The 19,731-nt window shown below is 45.8% G+C and overlaps 1 protein-coding gene across 3 annotated transcripts in view; it reads right to left on the bottom strand.

The window, feature by feature from the left end:
* PCCA (propionyl-CoA carboxylase subunit alpha) overlaps window positions 1-19,731 on the bottom strand; it is a 351,955-nt gene that overhangs the window by 65,159 nt on the left and 267,065 nt on the right. For all 3 annotated transcript variants that reach the window (XM_060191819.1, XM_060191818.1, XM_060191817.1), the window contains one exon: window positions 15,060-15,113. In XM_060191819.1, coding sequence (XP_060047802.1) covers window positions 15,060-15,113 — 54 coding nt within the window. The remainder of the gene's footprint in view (window positions 1-15,059; window positions 15,114-19,731) is intronic.

Here is a 19,731-nt window from a genome sequence, read left to right as displayed (position 1 = left end):
AAATCTGATATGCCTGAGCCTGAAATCTGATATGCAGATGTATCCTAATTATTGTCTGGGGAGATGATGTCATGGCTGGGAAAAGGACCAGAAAACTGGATCAAGGAAGACAGTAACTCCCAAATATGGGAAAGGGGTATAAATATTGTTGACTGTAAACCCCATCGATTTGATGTGATCTGGGGCCCATAAAATTAGCTTAGGAGCCTGTGTGACATCCACATCCCTGTAGATCTGAGCTCACACTCTGTGGTCACGAGTAGGAACAGTCCTATTTCCGGCCCCTTGGTGCTCCTGTGTTAACAGAAAGGTTGTGTCTGATGGACTCAAGCATCAGCCAATCAGTTGGTTCAAGCAAATGAGTGCTCGGCTGTCCTTGTGTCTAGTGAGTAACCACCTCCAGAATATGGCCCTTGTGAGGGTCTGTTTTGGGTAGCCACAGCTTAAGCCTGGAACAACCTCTCCACGGAGCACTAGCATCCATTCCCCAGGGGCCGGCTCTGCTATGTGTGAGCCCCAAGTTTGAGCCCAGCCTCACTGAGCTGTGTTATTTTCGCCAGGCTGGCTCCACGGGCGGGTAACAGACGACCCGGGACTCATGGTTGGGTTGCACGCAGTATCTCTTTATTCATGCAGGATGCAGCGCAATCTATACCAAGCTAAGCTAAACTAAAAACTACAATCTTGTCCTTATAAATATACTAGCCCAGTAGGGTGGGAACAGGATGCGACGCAGAGAGGGTGGAGAGAAAAGTGACTGGTGAAAATCAGGGTATGACAAGGAGAGGGGGTGGAGCAGGTGAGAATTCTACCACTGAACCACCAATGCCTTGGAGGGAGGGTGGTGCTTGTTAACAGAGGTTATGTAAATAGAATGCAGTGTTAAGCAGGGGGGATTTAAACCAAATGAAACAGAAGGGGTTTTTAGAAGCATACCAACAGAGCTGCAGTGCTATAATGCCTCACCCTCCATCTGTCTCTCCCTTTCTACCTGAAAGAGAAAGTTGGCTTGAAGTGATGAAGCCCTGGCTCAGACAGAGAATAAGTACTTCCTTGGCTGGGGAGACAGCATAACAGTTCTGCAAAAGGACTCTCAGGCCTGAGGCACCAAGGGTCCCAGGTTCAATCTCCAGCACCACCAGAAGCCAGAGCTGAGCAGTGCTCTGGTCTCTGTCTCTCTTTCTCTCTCTGCACCTTTCACTCTGCATCCCTCTTTAAAAAAAAAAATGTTAACGGCGGCCAGGTGGTGGCGAGCCTGGTTAAGTGCGCACACTACAGGCCCTGGTTCAAGTCCCTATAGGGGGAAGCTTCACGAGTGGTGGAGCAGGGCTACAGGTGTCTGTCTGTCTCTTTCCCTCTCGGCTTTCCCCTCCCTTCTCAATTTCCCTCATCAATAATAAATAAAAAATAATAATTAAATTAAATGAATAAATAAATCAGTGAAAGTATTTTCCAAATCCTAGCTCTGGCATGTTTGCCACTGATTTCTACACCAGCAGCAGCCGGTCTGGATAGATTGGGGGCCTGGCAATGTGCATTCCCATCAAGTTTTCCAGGTGATTTTTGCACGAGCACCCATGGGAGACCCACCCACAGACCCTGCGTGTCTCGCTTTGCCAGTGGACTCATTGAGACACCATGGAACGGGAGCAAAGATGGACCCTTAAACTCTAGCGTGTCGTGCCAGGGGAAAGCGTTCTGTTGATTAAAATCCGTTTTATTTTGAGGATTGCTGGCAGATGGCAGCAGGACTTGGAGGCACTTGGAAATAATTAGAGACACCCTAGGATACTGTGAAATCCTGATTGAGGTTACTGCAAGCCGGCTTCCAATGGCCGAAGTGATTTGGACGAGAGAGAATGTTATCTTTCCAATGCTTCCATGGCAGTGGTGATGGGGGGGTCTACATGTGGCCCATTCCCCCGGGGGGCTCTTCTGGGCCTGTCCTCCTCTTCCTCCCTGTCCCTTTAGCTGGGCCTCATCTACTTGGGGGACTTCATGTGTCACCTGGACAGACAGGCAGGACACCAGTCTCATGCTGGCCCTTTATTCTTCTCCCTGCTCCCCAGACTGGAGCACCCCCTCCACACACCCGCATCAGTTACCTGACACTAAGAACCCAGTTTAGGGCCGGCGGGAGGAACAGTGTGAGTTCTAGGCTTGATTCTCAGAAGACTACCCCTGTTGGTATGCTTTTAAAAACCCCTTCTGTTTCATTTGGTTTAAATCCCCCCTGCTTAACACTATCCTATTTACATAACCACTGTATTCTATTTACATAAATCACTTTTACATTTACATAAAGCACCACCTTCCCTCCAGGGCATTGGTGGTTTAGTGGTAGAATTCTCACCTGCTCCACCCCCTCTCCTTGTCACACCGTGATCCTCTCCTTGTCACACCCTGATTTTCACCAGTCACTTTTCTCTCCACCCTCTCTGCATCACATCCTGTTCACACCCTACCTGGGAAGTATATATAAAGACAACATTGTTCATTTTAGTTAGTTGTTAGTTTAGTCTAGCTTGGTATAGATTGCGCTGTGTCCTGCATGAATAAAGAGATACTGCGTACAACTCAACCATGAGTCCCTGGTCATCTGTCTCCCGTCAATGAAGCTCAGCCCAACATACCCCTCCCCTACACACACACACACACACACACACACACACACACACACACAGAGTATTTGCCGAGCTGGGGATGTAGCTCCATGATAGAAAACACACCTTACATGGCTGAGGCTGGTTTCAAGCCCAGCACACCTCCAAAAAAGTCCAGCCTATTACTTGTGCCCTCTTTCCTCTCTCAATTTCTGTCTTTCATATCAAGTAAGAAGGAAACAGGAAAAAAAAGCGGGGGGGGGGTGGTGGCAGTGGTGGACCTGGTTAAGCACTCACATTACAGTGTGCAAGGACCCAGGTTCAAGCCTCTGGTCCCCATCTGCAGGGTGAAATCTTCATGAGTGGTGAAGCAGGGCTGTTGCCTCTCTCCCTCTCAATTTCTCTCTGTCTCTGTCCAGTAGTAGATCATATATATATATATATATATATATATATATATATATATATAGGCAAACCAGAGCAGAGCACAACTTGAGTCATGCTGGGGGTCCCCTCCCTTAAGTCCTTTTATTTTTTTAAAAATATTTATTTATTTATTTCCTTTTATTTATTTATTTTCCTTTTGTTGCCCTTGTTGTTTTATTTTTGATGTCATCGTTGTTGGATAGGACAGAGAGAAATGGAGAGAGGAGGGGAAGATAGAGAGGGGGAGAGGACTACCTGCAGACCTGCTTCACCGCCTCTGAAGCAACTCCCTTGCAGGTGGGGAGCCAGGGCTCGAACCAGGATCCTTACACCGGTCCTTGTGCTTTCTGCCATGTGCACTTAACCTGCTGAGCTACCGCCAGACTCCCCCATAAGTGCAGAGAATTGGACCCAGTCTCCCTGCAGCTAACTCCTGGCATTCTAGCTCTGTGTCCACCACCTGCCACCCTCACAGGCCACCTTGCTTGTCCTTAAACACCCAAGCAGCCTGTGCCTCCGTGTCCTCACTCACTTTCTGTCACCATCACAGAGTACAGTTCCCAACATACAGTCTCAGGGCCTTTCCAAGGTGGCTCCTTTCTCTCTGAAGTGCTATTCCTGCCTGCTAAGTCTACCTGTGCCAAGTCCTGGCCCGAGCCAGAGAGCCAGCGAGAGCTTTGCACATTCGAGTTCTCCAGTCCTTTTTCTTTTTTAGAATAAAATATCAACATTTGTTTTTTCATTCATAGACTGGATAAAGACAGAGACAAGCTGAGATAGAAGGGGGAGAGGGAGAGAAAAAGGGAGATACCTGCAGATCTGCTTCACCCCTTGGGAAGCTTCTCCCCTGCAGGTGGGGACAAGGGGTTTGAACCTGGGTCTTTGTGCTTTGAAACATGGACACTCAACCAAGTGCACCACCGCTCGGTCCCCCTCCACGCCCTTTTGGTCAAACTCCAGGATGTCTGTCATTCACACGTGCATACACGTGCGCACAACCTCCCCATCTCCGTATTACACTAATTCAGCTGCTTGCATCTCTCTGTCCTTTATAAAAAGACTATGGGGGGGTTAGTACTTCACTGTTTAGTTAGCTGAAAGTGGGGTCACTGTCATCAGGTGTATTTATTGCTATGAACTGCCAGAACCAGTACCTACAGCAAACGAGGTTTGTCATCAATGCAAGATGAGCACTTTAAAGGTGGGGCTACATGCTCCTTCCAGAAGCAAGTGTCAGGGCAAGGTGGTGTGCGCCTGGCTCAGCGTACAACAAGCGACCGCGCACGAGCATCTGGATTTAAAACCCTGGTCCCCACCTGCAGGCAGAAAGTTTTGTAGGTGGTGAAGCACTACTGCAATAAACAAGTGTTTCTCTGTCTCTCTCCTTCTCTCTCATCCCCCTTTCAATTTCTCTGTCCTATCAAATAAAAAGGGGAGGGGGAAGTGACTACAGAGTGGCGAGTTCATTGTGCAGGCACCAACTGGTAGCAATAAAAAGAAACCAGGGAGTCAGGCGGTAGCGTAGCGGGTTAAGCGCACATGGCACAAAGCATGAGGACTGGCCTAAGGATCCCGGTTCGAGCCCCCAGCTCCCCACCTGCAGCGGAGTCACTTCACAGGTGGTGAAGCAGGTCTGCAGGTGTCTGTCTTTCTTTCCCCCTCTCTGTCTTCCCCTCCTCTCTCCATTTCTCTCTGTCCTATCCAACAACGACATCAGTAACAACAATAACTACAACAATAAAACAACAAGGGCAACAAAAGGGAATAAATAAATATTTTTTAAAAAAGAAAAAAAACAAGAAAACTAAAGAAAAGAAGCAGGTAGGGTGCAGGTGCACTTGACTGCGTGCACAAGGACCGGAGTTTGAGGCCCTGCTCCCCACCTGCAGGGGGGAAGCTTCATGAGCGGGGAAGCAGGTCTGCAGGTGTCCTCTCTCCTTCTTCCCCCATCTCATTATTATTATTATTACCGCTCCCCTCTCTGTTTATCTCTGCCTTATCAAAATTATAAATATGTATTTTAATTTTATTAGTGATTCAATACTGATTTACAAGATTACCTGTCAACAAGGGTACAATTCCATACTGTTCCCACCCAGAGTTCAGAATCCCCAATCCGTCTACTGAAAGCTATAGGAAGTTTCCTCAAGTTGTAGCTATGGGTTAACTATTACTCCTACAACTATCTGTCTATATTTGTATATAATTGGTCCCCCTTTTATTTTATTTATTTATTTTTTTCCTCCAGGGTTATGCCTGCACCATGAATCCACCGCTCCTGGAGGCCATTTTCCCCCTTTTGTTGCCCTAGTTGTTGTAGCCTTATTGTGGTTATTATTATTGCCATTGTTGATGTCGTTCATTGTTGGATAGGACAGAGAGAAATGGAGAGAGGAGGGGAAGACAGAGAGTGGGAGAGAAAGACAGACACCTGCAGACCTGCTTCACTGCCTGTGAAGCGACTCGCCTGCAGGTGGGGAGTCGGGGGCTCGAACCGGGATCCTTACACTGGTCCCTACGCTTTGCGCCACATGCGCTTAACCCACTGCGCCACCGCCCGATCCCCTGGTCCCCCTTTTAAAAGGTGCCGTTCCTTTCCACACATAGCCTTGTTACCACATCCAAATGCCCCTCCCTTTCCCCTCATCTCTCTCTGAGTGCTGACGGAGCGGAGCTGGAGTCCAGAGACCTCTTATCTTCTTCCTCCTATCACTGCTCCCCCTCTGGGAGTATGGATTGCTTCTCTGCGGGACATGGACATTGGCAGGTCGATCCATACCCAGCCTGTTAAGGAGAAATGTTTTTTGTAAAAAGGGAAAAAAATGGCCACCAGGAACAATGGATTCATAGCTGTGAGTTCCAGTGACAACTTTAGTGGGAATTAAAAGCAGGTTAGAAGAAAGAAAAAAAAAAAGGAGCAGGTGTCAAATAAAATGTAAAGTGCAGTTTCTTTTTTAAAAAATATTTTCCATTTTGTTGCCCTTGTTCTTTTAATATTTATTTATTTATTCCCTTTTGTTGCCCTTGTTGTTTTATTGTTGTGGTTATTACTGTTGTTGTTGGATAGGACAGAGAGAAATGGAGAAAGGAGGGGAAGACAGAAAGGGGGAGAGAAAGACAGACACCTGCAGACCTGCTTCACCGCCTGTGAAGCGACTCCCCTGCAGGTGGGGAGCCGGGGGCTCAAATTGGGATCCTCACACCGGTCCTTGTGCTTTGCGCCACCTGCACTTAACCCGCTGCGCTACTGCAGGACTCCCAGTGCAGTTTCTTAATCATGGACCCATGTCTTGTGTCCTATATTCCTCTGCTGGTGCACTTTTTATTTCAGAGTAAGAGCAAAAGTGGGAGGCCTGGAGCTGGAAATGGGGGCCATTTTGATAGCAGGATGGCCCTGGGACTTCGGTGGTGGGACAACGCGTCACATACAAGGATGGAAGCATGGCCAGCAGCGGAGCTGTGCTGCAGTGTCTCTCCCTCTCTGGAAGACAGAAAAAGAGTCTGGCAGCGGTGAAACTGTGTAGGCACAAAGTCCCAGCAACGCCCTGGTGGAGAGATAGCGACAGAAAGCAAAGGCAGAGGTGCGGAGCTTCACTGCCGAGTGGGTGCAGGGCTGCCAACCAATGGCCAATCAATACAATTTGATTTTCTAAAGAAAAGGGAGCGGGGTGGTGCACCCAGTTAAGTACACATAGTACTGAGCACAAGATCCGGGTTCTGTGTTCCAGCTGCTGCAGTGGATAAAACGTTGGACTTTCAAGCATGAGGTCCTGAGTTTCATCGCTGGCAGTACATGTACTAGAGTGATGTCTGGTTCTCTCTCTTTCTTCCCATCCTTCTCATTAAGAAGAGAAGGAAAAAAAAAAAAAGATCCAGGATTGAACGTCCGGATCCCCACCTGCAGGCTGGTGGCACTTCACTAGCTGTGAAGCAGGTCAGGTCTGGAGGTGTCCCTCTTACTCTCTCCCACTCTATCTCCCGCTCCTTTTTCAATTTCTCTGTCCTGTGCAATAAAATGGAAAAAATGGCCACCGGGACAAAGAACAGGGAAGCTTCCAATGGAGGAGATGACACATGGAACTGTGTGGAATTGTACCCCTATTATCTTAGAATCTTGTTAGCTATTATTAAGTCACTAATAAAAAAAACTGGTCGGGGGTCGGGCGGTAGTGCAACGGGTTAAGCGCACGTGGCATAAAGCTCAAGGACTGGCGTAAGGATCCCGGTTCGAGGCCCTGGGCTCCCCACCTGCAGGGGAGTTGCTTCACAGGTGGTGAAGCAGGTCTGCAGGTGTCTGTCTTTCTCTCCCCCTCTCTGTCTTCCCCTCCTCTCTCCATTTCTCTCTGTCCTATCCAACAACGAACAACATCAACAACAATAATCAACACAACAAGGGCAAAAAACAAAAGGTGAAAGAAAACTGGTCACTGGGGACAGTGGAGTCTTGGAGGGACTGGGCTCCAGTGATAACCCAGGTAACAAAATAAAATAAAAGCATGTGAAGTGCAGAGTGGCTTCGTGGCTGTCACGGTGCCCGGTCTGTGGACACACCTGCTTTTGCTGGCTGGGGCTGGGGGGGCACTAAGAATGGCGGAAGTTGGCTCAGTGGGGAGGAAGCCCCGGTGTGTGGGGTGTAAGCAGACATGTGGACAAAGCTCAGGCTCCTGGGCCAGACACTCCCCTCTGCAAATACTCCTTAAAACCTACTCAGAAAGGCCAGGCAGTGGTGCACCTGGTAGAGAGAACATACAGTGACCTGGGCTACGCCCCCAGCTCCGACAGACAAGGAGGCGGATTCACAAGTGGTGAGGTAGTTCTGCAGGTCACTCCTTCCCTACCTCCTCCTTGCCTCTCAAGCTCTGTCTCTGTCCAAAATTTTTTAGAAACTACTCAGAGAAAGAGAGAGAGAGAGGGATGGCCAAGGAAGGAAGCTTGAAGGCCAATGGAGATTGTTTACAAAGCAGACAAGACTGAAGGAATTCTTGAACGGCTGTGAATGAAACGCTTGCTGTTAGGCACTTTTCAGAAGACACTGAGAGGTGGTAATGCACGTTACTATGAGCAAGGACCCAGGTTTGAGCCCCTGGTCCCCACCTGCAGAGGGGAAGCTTCACCCTGTGGTGAAGCAGGTCTCTTTTTTTTAATATTTATTTATTCCCTTTTTTTTGTTGTCCTTGTTTTACTGTTGTAGTTATTGTTGTTATTGATGTTGTCCTTGTTGGATAGGACAGAGAGAAATGGAGAAAGGAGGGGAAGACAGAGAGGAAGAGAGAAAGACACCTACAGACCTGCTTCACCACTTGTGAAGTGACTCCCCTGCAGGTAGGGAGCCAGGGGCTCAAACCAAGATCCTTACACAAGTCCTTGTGCTCTGCACCACCTGCGCTTAACCCACTGTGCTACCGTCTGACTCCCTGCAGTGAAGCAGGTCCTACAGGTTACCTCTCTTCCTCTCTCTCCCTCTCCTCTCAATTTCTCTCCGTCCTATGGAATTAAAGTAACAAATAAATACAAATTAATTTAAAAAATAAGAACAACAATTAAAAAAAAAAAAAACCCCGCACGGATAAAGACAAACAAGGGTAACAAAATCTGGTTCTTTCCACCTTGCAACGAGAATCTGAGTTTTCAGCCAGAGGGAGTTTACTGCTGGAATCTGACACCCGCGGGTGAGTTTGCAGGAGGAGCTTCAGTTCAGGGATGAACTGAAGGAAGTCAGTCTGGGGGTCCCAGGCTGGCGGAGGATGAGCCGGCAGCCCCCAGCTCCAGCTCTCGCTAATTAAACGAATCAATTAAGAGCCTACAGTTGCGATGGCAGAGCTGCTGTTCGGTAGCGGCAATAACAACCCCACGGGGAGGTCTTTTACTCCATTAAAATGCTGTCCTCCACGGCTCCATCTGATATTATTAGAAACAGTTATTTGTGTCTTGCTGTCATATTTGCGGCAAAGGCAAATTACGGAAATCTGCGGACCAGAATGGGCCCAGTGTGAGCTCAGGTTGGGCTTGCAGCCTCGGAGGGAACAGTCACTGAAACTCCAAAATTCCCCCAAAGTTCTCTAATGGAACCGATAAATCTATCGGCATGGCATCCGTTTAGAAGCTGGGTTAGGGTCAGATATTAACATACCTTCCCGCTAGGCTGATACAATTCTGCCAGACGAATTATCATATTAAGTTTACCCTCCTGAGTTAAACTGATGGAGTTCAAAATTGTTTTCGATGGTTGTCATTAATCGCTGTTACTTGGTAAACGCTTCCTTTGAAATCTAATTGTGCTGGCGTACCAAGGGTCAGATTAATAGCCTTCTTAATGGTAAATCTTGGGGAAACATGTTTGTTCTGCTGATGTGATTGCTCCTGCTTTCAAGGCTAATAGGGAATAAAGCATATTTATTATCAATAAAAATTTCATTTGAAATGGACCATTTGAGACCGAAATAACTTTATGAACGTCCATATGATTGGGTTTCATTAAGAGCTCTGGCTGTGATCTGGGAGGTGGCGCAACGGATGGAGCACTGGACTCTGAAGCATGAGGTCTCGAGTTCAACCCCCAGCAGCACATGTACTGGTGTGATGTCTGGTTCTTTCTCTCTCTCGCCTCCTATCATTCTCATTAATAAATTTTTTTTTTAAAAAAAGAAAAGAGCTCTGGCCAAGCTTCAAAGACATCCAGCCTTCTGGGGAAATGCCATCTACACAGCTCAGAAGAAACTGTTCCATACAGCCTAAGTGTATTTATCTCTTTCGGGTCAGGTATGAGCTTTGAGCTTTTTTTTTTTTTTTTTCTTTGCAGGAGGAAAGTTCAGTCTTCAAAAGCAATGGCACTTTAAAAATTAAACATTTAAACACTGGGAGGCGGGTGGTAGTGCAGCGGGTTAAGCGCAGGTGTTGCAAAGCACAAGGACCGGTATAAGGATCCCGGTTCGAGACCCCAGGTCCCCACCTGCAGGAGAGTCGCTTCACAAGCGCTGAAGCAGGTCTGCAGGTGTCTCTCTTTCTCTCCCCCTCTCTTGTCTTCCTCTCTTCTCTCCATTCTATGTAACAATGATGACATCAATAACAACAACAATCATAACAACAACAATAAAACAAGAAGGGCAACAAAAGGGAATAAATAAATACATATTTTTTTAAGTTAAAAAAAAAATTAAACACAGCTGGCCTGAGAGGTGGCATAGTGGTAACAATTCCGGACACATAATCATGAGGTCCTGAGTTTGATCCTCTGGCATCATACGTGCCAGAATGATGTTCTGATTCTCTCTCTCTCTCCAATATATTTGTTGAATGTTTATTAAAAACCCTGAACACTGAATATAGTCCAAAAAATCTGGAGTAAAATGGGAACCCATGAATTTATTTTACATTTCATTTAGTTTTGTTTTTTTTGATAGAGGCAGAGAGAAATTGAGAGGGATAAGGGAGATAAAGGGGGAGAAAGAGACATTTGCAGACCTATTACCACTTGTCAAGCTTCCTCCCTGTAGGTGGGACTGGGACTTGAACCTGGTCCTTCTTCCTTGTGCACTATAATGCGTCTGCTCTACTGTGTGTTACACTGCCTGACCCCTAACTTTTGTATTTTATTTTTAAAGGTTTACTTATTAATGAGGGGGCAGGAGGGACCAGAGCATCACTTTGGCATAGGTAGGGCCAAGGGATTGAACTTAGGACCTCATGCATGCAGATTCAGTTCTTTTTATTTATTTATTTATTTTGCCTCCAGGGTTATTGCTGGGGCTTATGAATCCACTGCTCCTGGAGGCCATGTTTCCCGTTTTGTTGCCCTTGTTGTTACTGTTGCCGTTGCTGTTGTTGTTATTGGATAAGACAGAAATGGAGAGAGGAGGGAAGGACAGAGAGGGGGAGAGAAAGATAAGACACCTGCAGACCTGCTTCACCGCCTGTGAAGTGACTCCCCTGCAGGTGGGGAGCCGGGGGCTCGAACCGAGATCCTTATGCTGGTCCTTGCACTCTGCACCACGTGCACTTAACCCTCTGTGCTACCACCTGGCCCTGCAGATCTGGTTCTCTACCCACTGGTCCACCTTCTGGGCTGCAACCATTACATTCTTAAGTGATCACAGAAATCCAGCCTTATGAGAAACACAGTTGAAATAAAGAAAGCATGAGACTTCTATTCTCTGTGAGCTCATACCAGCTGATATAAACTCACAGTTTCACCGACAACATGCAAACAAAACTCAAGACAACATACAAGATGAAGTAGACCCAGTCTGGAAGAATTCTGGGATGTGCAGCTTACCAACTACATGTATTTAAGACTAAACACTTAAAACACACACACACACACACACACACACACACACACTCTCTCTCTCTCTCTCTCTCTCTCTCTCTCACTCAGACACACTTCCTGGACTGAAGGCCTATGTCTCCTTCCAGTGTGATGGAATTTGGATGTGGAGCTGTTGGCAGGTGATCCAGTTTAGATGTGGTCATGAGGGTGGGGCTCCCAGGGTGGGGGTTAATGCCCTTGTAAGAAGAGGAAGGAACTGGAGACACACAGTCCAGCAGTAACCCACTCAAGTCTCCTGTCTGAGGCTCCTGGTGTGCCAGGCTTAATTCCCAGCAACACTACAAGGCAGAGGTCGGCAGTGCTCTGGTTTCTCTGTCTCTTTTAGGACAACAAACAAATAGACCTCTTTATTTATTTTTACTATCTTTATTTATTTATTGGATAGAGACAGCCAGAAATCAAGAGGGCAGGGGATGACAGAGAAGGAGAGGCACAGAGACACCTGCAGCCCTGCTTCACCACTCACAAAGCTTTCTCCCTGCAGATGGGACTGGGGGGGCTCAAACCTGGATCCTTGTGCACTGTAACATGCACTCAACCAGGTGTGCCATCAGCAGGCCCCGAAACAGACCTTTTTAAAAGAAGAGACAGCAGGACTTTCTCCTGCTCTGCTAGGTGAGGTCACAGCTACAAGGCAGCCCCTAAAAGCCAGGGAGTGGCCCCTCTCCAGGACTCAATGGGCTGGCACTTTGGTCTTGAACTTGTCAGCCTCCAGAGCAGGGAGCAATAAATGTCTCTTGCCTGGGTCACCATGGTGTTTAGTCACCTCAGCTTTTAAGTGATAAAGTAGCTGTACTTAGCAGTTAACTGTGAAAGAGCTCCCAGGATTACACAGCAAAGCAATTTGTTTGCAAGGCCCTTGGTTAACAGTTTGATTCCCAAGCCAGAGAGAAAGGAAGAGAGAGAAAAACGCCTGTAGCTCTGCTTCACTGTCATGAGCTTCCCCCAGCAGGTGAGCACTGGGGGCTTGAACCTGGGCCCTTGTGCAGGGTGATGTGTGTGCCACTGCCTGGCTCTCTGCTATTTTCTTTATTTTTGTTTAATTAAAAAATTTTTAAATATTCATTGATTTTTCCTTTTGTTGCCATTGTTGATTTTCATTGTTGTTGTAGTTATTATTGTTGTTGTTAGTGATGTTGTCATTGTTGGATAGCACAGAGAGAAATGGAGAGAGGAGGGGAAGACAGAGACGGGGAGAGAAAGACAGACACCTGCAAACCTGCTTCACCGCCAGTGAAGCGACTCCCCTGCAGGTGGGGAGCCCGGGGGCTTGAACCGGGATCCTTACTCTGGTCCTTACTCTTTGAGCCACCTTCACTTAAGCCTCTGCGCTACCACCTGACTCCCCTTTTTTAATTTTTCTTCCCTCCCTTTCCGTCCTTCCTTCCTCCTTCCCTTCCTCCCTTTCCTTCCTTCTTTTCTTCCTATCTCTCCCTCTCCCTCTTCTTCTTCCTCACTCTCTTTACCAGAACACTGCTTAGCTCTGGTTTATGGAAGTATAAGGGACTGAACCTGGACTTTGGAGCCTCAGGCACAAGAATCCCTTTGCGTAACCATTATGCTATCTACTCCCGCTCTATTGGTTCTTTTTTGTATGGAGAACCCTGACTAATATAACCCCTTCATGACGTGCATTTCACTCATAAACACCTCAACATGTTTACAGTAAGCATGCAGAAGTCAAGGACACGCACAAGTTTAAGGGGCGCCTGTGTCTGAGAGGAGGTTTGGCATGGACGTCTACATCTGATACAGAAGCCTCCTAACACCTCTCCGCACATGGAGACGGTACAGCATCAGGTTTCAACGCGTCATTATGAATATCCTTCCTGTCTCAGTGGCCACAAAATCACTACTCCAGACCTCTCCTCTGATGCTCTCAATCTACTCAGTTTTCAGAAAAAGCCAGTGTGAAAATATTACCTGAGGGGACCACGGGATGGCGCACCTAGTTGAGCGCCCATGTTCCAAGGCGCAAGGGCAAGGACCCAGGTTCAAGCCCCCAGTACCCACTTGCAGGGGGAAGGCTTTGCAAGTGGTGAAGCAGGTCTGCAGGTGTCTCTCTGCATTGATCCAATAAATGAATATAATTTAAAAATTAGAAAAAGAAGTTTTAAAAAAAGAGAGGAGAAAATATTGCCTGAACCAGGTATCAGAGGGCAGGCACACATGTTGCTCAGATAATTCCTGACACGGAGGAGATGAACAGGAAGCAAGATATTCAGCTATGGGAGCAGCCGCGTTACCTCTGAAGAAAGTTGGGGGGATGGGGCAGGCAGTGGAGCACCTGGATAACACACACACACACACACACACACACACACACACACACACACACACACACACACGATAGTGCACAAGGACTCAGGTTCAAGCCCCTGGTCCCCACCTGCAAGGAGAAAGCTTCACGAGCGGTGATGCAGGATGTGTTTTTCTATCTCTCTCCCTCTCTATCTCAATTTTTCTGTCTCCCTAAAAAAAACAGTTAAATCATTTTGAAATTAAAATGACTAACAGCACTGATGATACGATCATGATAAACTGCATACAAGGATAGAAGCTATAACATAACTAAATCTCTTTTTATCAGAGTTAAACACCTTGACAAATTATAACGAATACTAGCCAGAACAGAAAGTAGTATTCTCAGTTTCAATTTCAATATTCCCTAATTTAATTTTAAAGAGGCAGGAAGCCCTTGGCAATGTGGATACAAAGTCATAAAGTAACTCACAGCTCTGACCCTGGGAGAAAATATACCACATATATTTTTAAGTATCTTATTACATATTTGAAAACAATGGAAACCAAAAAAAAAAAAAAAAACCAGTATAAGAAATTGTTCACTAACATGCCAAAACTAGAAATAATCTTTACACTAAATGGCTAAGATTCCAAGGTCACTTCTACTCATTAGAATGGTGACTACAGCTCCATTAAAAACAGTGCCTTTAAGCAGGGGCTGATAGCATTATGGTTATGCAAAGAAATTCTCATTCCTTAGGCTCCGAAGTCCCCAGGTTCAATCCCTGACACCACCATAAGCCAGAGCAGATCAGTGCTCTGGTAAATAAATAAATAAATAAATAAGTGTTTACAACAACCTGGAAATTATGCAGTGCTATGTGGATGAGACAAATACAAACTGAGGATTCAGTTTTATTAAGTACAGATGCCTGAAAACTTTCTCAGTGTAATAGAGAAAGCTGAAGGGGATCTTGAGTCCAAAAAGTAACTTTTAAAAACAGTTAAGACCATTATTTTCAAAAGGCTATTTACATAATAGACCTTTATTTTCATTATGAGAGGAGGAAGAAAATCTATAATAGGACAAAAGTATAAATGATTTTGGAAACTATTACCTTTGTAATAAGAAGTAGCTATAATCATTCATTCTTTCAGGCTGAGTAACTAGCATAAGGGTCATACAAGAGACACCCATGTCTGAGGCTTTTAGGTCCCAGGTTCAGTCCCTGGTACCACCTGAAGTCAGAGAGGAGCAGTGCTCTGGTTTAAAGAAAAAAAAATCATTTTTTCATGGAAGCTTCTCAAACACATTAAAGAATCCATTTCTGTTATGAAGACACACTGTCTAGTAGCAAAATAAAACCACGGTGAATCTGGAGTGAAACACATGGATCAAAATTATTTTTTCCTCCTGCAAATTCAGAGACTATATAAAATAATAACTCCTTCACACTTACCACCGTGCCAAGAAACTGAATGCTCATGTTGCCACCTGGTTCTCGAGAAAGGCACTGGAAAGAAAAATAATAATAAAAAGAATTAGCATAAGAAAAAATGTTTCCTGTATTTTATTGTTGACTGTTAAACCATTAATCCCCCCATAAAAAGAAGTTGATAAAAAACGCAGTGTGAATGGAACTCTAATAAATTACTACTGAAAATACAAAAAGGGGAGTCGGATGGTAGGTAGCACAGTGGGTTAAGCACATGTGGTGCAAAGCACAAGGACAGGTATAAGGACCCCGGTTCAAGCCCCCGGCTCCCCACCTGCAGGGGAGTCGCTTCACAGGTGGTGAAGCAGGTCTGCAGGTGTCTATCTTTCTCTCCCCCCTCTGTCTTCCCCTCCTCTCTCAATTTCTCTCTGTCCTAGCCAACAACAATGACAGCAATAACAACAACAATAATAACAATGACGATGATAAACAACAAGGGCAACAAAAGAGAGAAATAAAAAAAGCTATTTTCAACTCTGACACCATTCTTCCCAAAAAAATATTCTTTTTTTTTTGCCTCCAGGGTTATTGCTGGGGTTCAGTGCCTGTACTACAAATCCATTGCTCCTGGAAGCCATTTTTCCGATTTTGTTGTCCTTGTTGTAGTTGCCACCGTTATTGTTGTTACAGCTGTCGTTGTTGTTGGATAGGACAGAGAAATGGAGAGAAGAGGGGAAGACAGAGATGGGGAGAGGAAGACAGACACCTGCAGACCTGCTTCACTGCCTGTGAAGCGACTCCTCTGCAGGTGGGGAGCCGGGGGCTTGAACCAGGATCCTTACGCCAGTCCTTGAGCTTTGTGCCTTGCGCTTTGTGCCATGCGCGCTTAATGCAGTGCGCTACTGCCCAGCCCCCAAATAATATTCTTAATCCACCTGCATGTTAGCTATCAGGCTCAGGCACAAATTACTAAAGTTATGAGCCCCTTGGAACATACCTAAAGTAGAATTCCTAGCTTCTTCCCACACAAAGACTCCTGATTTCATCTCCTCTATTCCCACCTTTGGGTTCCTGTGTATTAAACAATTTGTCCTGCTTTATATTTTAACTGCCTTCCAGCCACCAAGTTGCAGATGCTACTATGAGTCCATCTTGACCTCCCTGGGCAGACAACTTCACCAATGTGTCCCGAAGCCTCACCTCTCCAGAGCCCTGCCCTGCTAGGGAAACATAGAAACAGCCTGGGGGATACAGAGCAACCTGCCAACACCCATGTCCAGAGGAAAAGCAATTACAGAAGCCAGACCTTCTATCTTCTTTACTCCCTAAAGAAGTCTGGTCCATACTCCCAGAAGGAAAAAGAATAGGGAAACTTCCAGTGGAGGAGATAGGACTTGGAACTTGGCTGGTGGCAGCTGTATGGAATTGTACCCCTGTTATCTTTCAATCTTATTAAATCACTAGTAAAAAAAAAATTAAAGAAAGAAAGTTCTCATAGGTGTTACAGCAGTGTTCCCAGTTGTAAAGTAGAAGCCGTGTCAAATCTAGGACAATCAGGATGGAACCTCAGATGAAGCCATGCAGGGGGAAGTGGTGCTGGAGTCAGAGATATCTCTGTAAGGATCTGTCTGGCAGCTGGCAGATGTGGTTTTCCATGATAACCCAGCAAAAGACAACCACTGAGAGAAAGGAGTCTTTGCACTTAACCCAAAGGTGAAATAGGGTATTATGCAGTCACTTATATAACAAGAAAACACACTGTCAACAACATTCAAAAGAGAAATAACTCAGCACACTTTTTTTTAGTGGTGCTGATTTAATCCTAAAGAGAATGTAATTCATGTAGTCGAGGAGGTGGTGCTGTGGATGAAGCCTTGGACTCTCAAGCATGAGGTCACAAGTTCAATTCCCAGCAGCACATGTACCAGAGTGATGTCTGGTTCTCTCTCTCTCCTCCTATCTTTCTCATTAATATATAAATAGAATCCTTTCTTCTAAAGAGTATAATTCTTTTTTCAAGGGATGAAAGCTACTGAACTGGAGCTTAATGTTAGCGTTGAAAATTGTCAAAATGAGTCATAAAGTCTGTCAGTGCTGAGCTATACATAGGGGGAATTTTATATAGTTCCTGAATATTTAAATAACAATGGTTTATGTACATACATAATCATATATACACACACACATATATATATACATCTGTCTATACATGCACCATTTCATTGGAGTATAGTCGTTGCCTGAAAGATATTCATAGCACTTAGTTAAGATTCTCCTCTTTTCTTTTTAAACAGTTTGTTTAAATATTTTTTATTTATTATTATCTTTATTTATTGGATAGAGACAGCTAGAAGTCAAGAGGGAGGGGTGATAGAGAAGGCGACGTGCAGCCCTGCTTTACCACTCATGAAGCTTTCCCCCTGAAGTTAGGGGTTGGGGGCTCGAACCCGGGTCCTTGCACATCATAATACATGCGCTCAACCAGGTGCGCCACCACCTGGCCCCTCTATTTTTTTTTTTTTTAAATCAGTGCACTGCTCAGCTCTGACCTAAGGTAGTGCAGGGGTTTGAACCTGGCACTTCGAAGCCTTAGGCATGAGAGTCTCTTTGCATAACCATTATGCTATCTCCCCCCCACCTGAAAAACCTCCTCTTGACAGCTGCCTTATCCTGACATTACACTGCAGTTTAATCACCTCCAGTGGAAGGTCATAAACATGGAAATTTCCAGGGGTGGGTGGTGGTGCACACAGTAGAACACATGAACATGTCTAAGAACACAGGCTCTTACCTCCCTGCTCTGTCCCTACCTGCAGGGGGGAGGCTTCACAAACATGGAGCTGCAGGTGTCTCTCCCCCTCCTCTCCCAAGCCCTGCATCAGGGAGAGAGGGGAAAATATATATATATGGAAATTTCCTTTCCATTTGCATTGACACTGGAAATACGCTGCTGAAACTGGTAGTTAACTTTTTTTTTCCTGCCTCCAGGGTTATTGTTGGGGCTTGGTGCCTGCACTATTAATCCACTGCTCCTAGAGGTCATTTTCCCCCACTTTGTTGCCCTTGTTGTTGCCGTTATTATTATTTTTGTTGTCACTGCTGTTGTTGGATAGGACAGAGAGAAATCGAGAGAGGAGGGGAGATAGAAAGGGGGAGAGAAAGATAGACACCTACAGACCTGCTTCACTGCCCGTGAAGTGACCCCCCTGCAGGTGGGGAACCGGGGGCTTGAACTGGGATCCTTATGCTGGTCCTTGTGCTTCACACTATGGGCGCTTAATGTGCTGTGCTACACCCGACCCCCAGGTAAGTTAACTTATTGTTTGAATCTTATGACAACCTGGGACTTGTGGGGAAAAAAATGCAAAGCAGCTTGACATTCCCTGTGATTCAGAGGCTAGCTATTGTCAGAATGACCTCACAGAGGGCTGAGCTTTACAGGCAAGTGCTGTGTGGCCTGACAGTTTCAGGCTGAATTCTTTATGACGCATTATCTAGCCTGCAGTGCAAGTTGACTGCTCAGACCCCAGTCACTTGTGCACTACTAAGGGGTGGAGGGTAGTTCTTGTTTTAGAACAATTTCAGTCTTGGTCCTGAGCTCCAGAAACACTGCAAGAAATTTGACCATTGAATGCATTGTGATAAGAAAAACAAGGGTATTAAGTTGCTACTTAATTACAAAAATCTCCAAAGCTGCCAAAGACAGGTAATAATAATAAAAAGAAGGAGGAAGAGATGTCGCTGTGTCCTGTAAAACTATATTTAGGAAAACACTGGACTGCAACTCTTGGGCACTTTTTGTGTATCACAACACATTCTTCTTTTGGTTTCTTTCAACCTTAAGAATTAAAAAAAAAATAAAAGGGAGTCAGGCGGTAGAGCAGCGGGTTAAGTGCACATGGAGCAAAGCGCAAGGATCCCGGTTTGAGCCTCCGGCTCCCCATCCTGCAGGGGAGTCGTTTCACAAGTGGTGAAGCAGGTCTGCAGGTGTCTGTCTTTCTCTCCCCCTTTCTGTCTTCCCCTCCTCTCTCCATTTCTCTCTGTCCTATCCAACAACAACGACATCAATAACAACAATAACTATAGCAACAAAAACAAGGGCAACAAAAAGGGAATAAATTATTTAAAAAAAGAAGAAAACAAAACTACAATAATGGGATGAGAAATAGAACTTATTCGTGAGAGCACCATCTTGCCTGCCTGAAGCCTTAGAGGCAGCAAGTTCGATTCCCAGCACCACAGTATGCCTGCGGAGCTAAGTCCTCTCTCTCCCTCTCTGTTTCTCCTCTCACATGACAGATATATACATAGTTCAATGCAACCATTACTCAGCCCAGGAACTATCCAAAGACAGGCAGTGTGGCTGGATTTGGCAGGCTCACTGGCACTCCCCTCCCTGCTTCTCAAACTGGAAAACCACCACAGCCACGTAAGCCACTTCCCTGCCTCTACCCAGGGTGTCCCGAGCTCAGTCCCTTCCATCGCAGTGATTCTCCATCACATCCTCTCATTCCTCTGTTCAAACCCCTTCAGAAGCTTAGCAACAGTATCTGAATACCTCCCAAAGTCTCTGGCCTACAGAGAACCTATCCAGTCTGACCTTGGTCTGCCTTTTGCTACTCTGTTAACTATATAGTTGACACAGACCTGCGGTTTCTGTCTCAAGGGCCTTTGCACACACCACGTCTTGGGTCTC

Source organism: Erinaceus europaeus, chromosome 5, assembly GCF_950295315.1.
Source record: "Erinaceus europaeus chromosome 5, mEriEur2.1, whole genome shotgun sequence".
Lineage (NCBI taxonomy): Eukaryota > Metazoa > Chordata > Mammalia > Eulipotyphla > Erinaceidae > Erinaceus > Erinaceus europaeus.
Note: the sequence above shows the minus strand (reverse complement) of the source record. Positions and strands in the feature narration are given on the sequence as shown.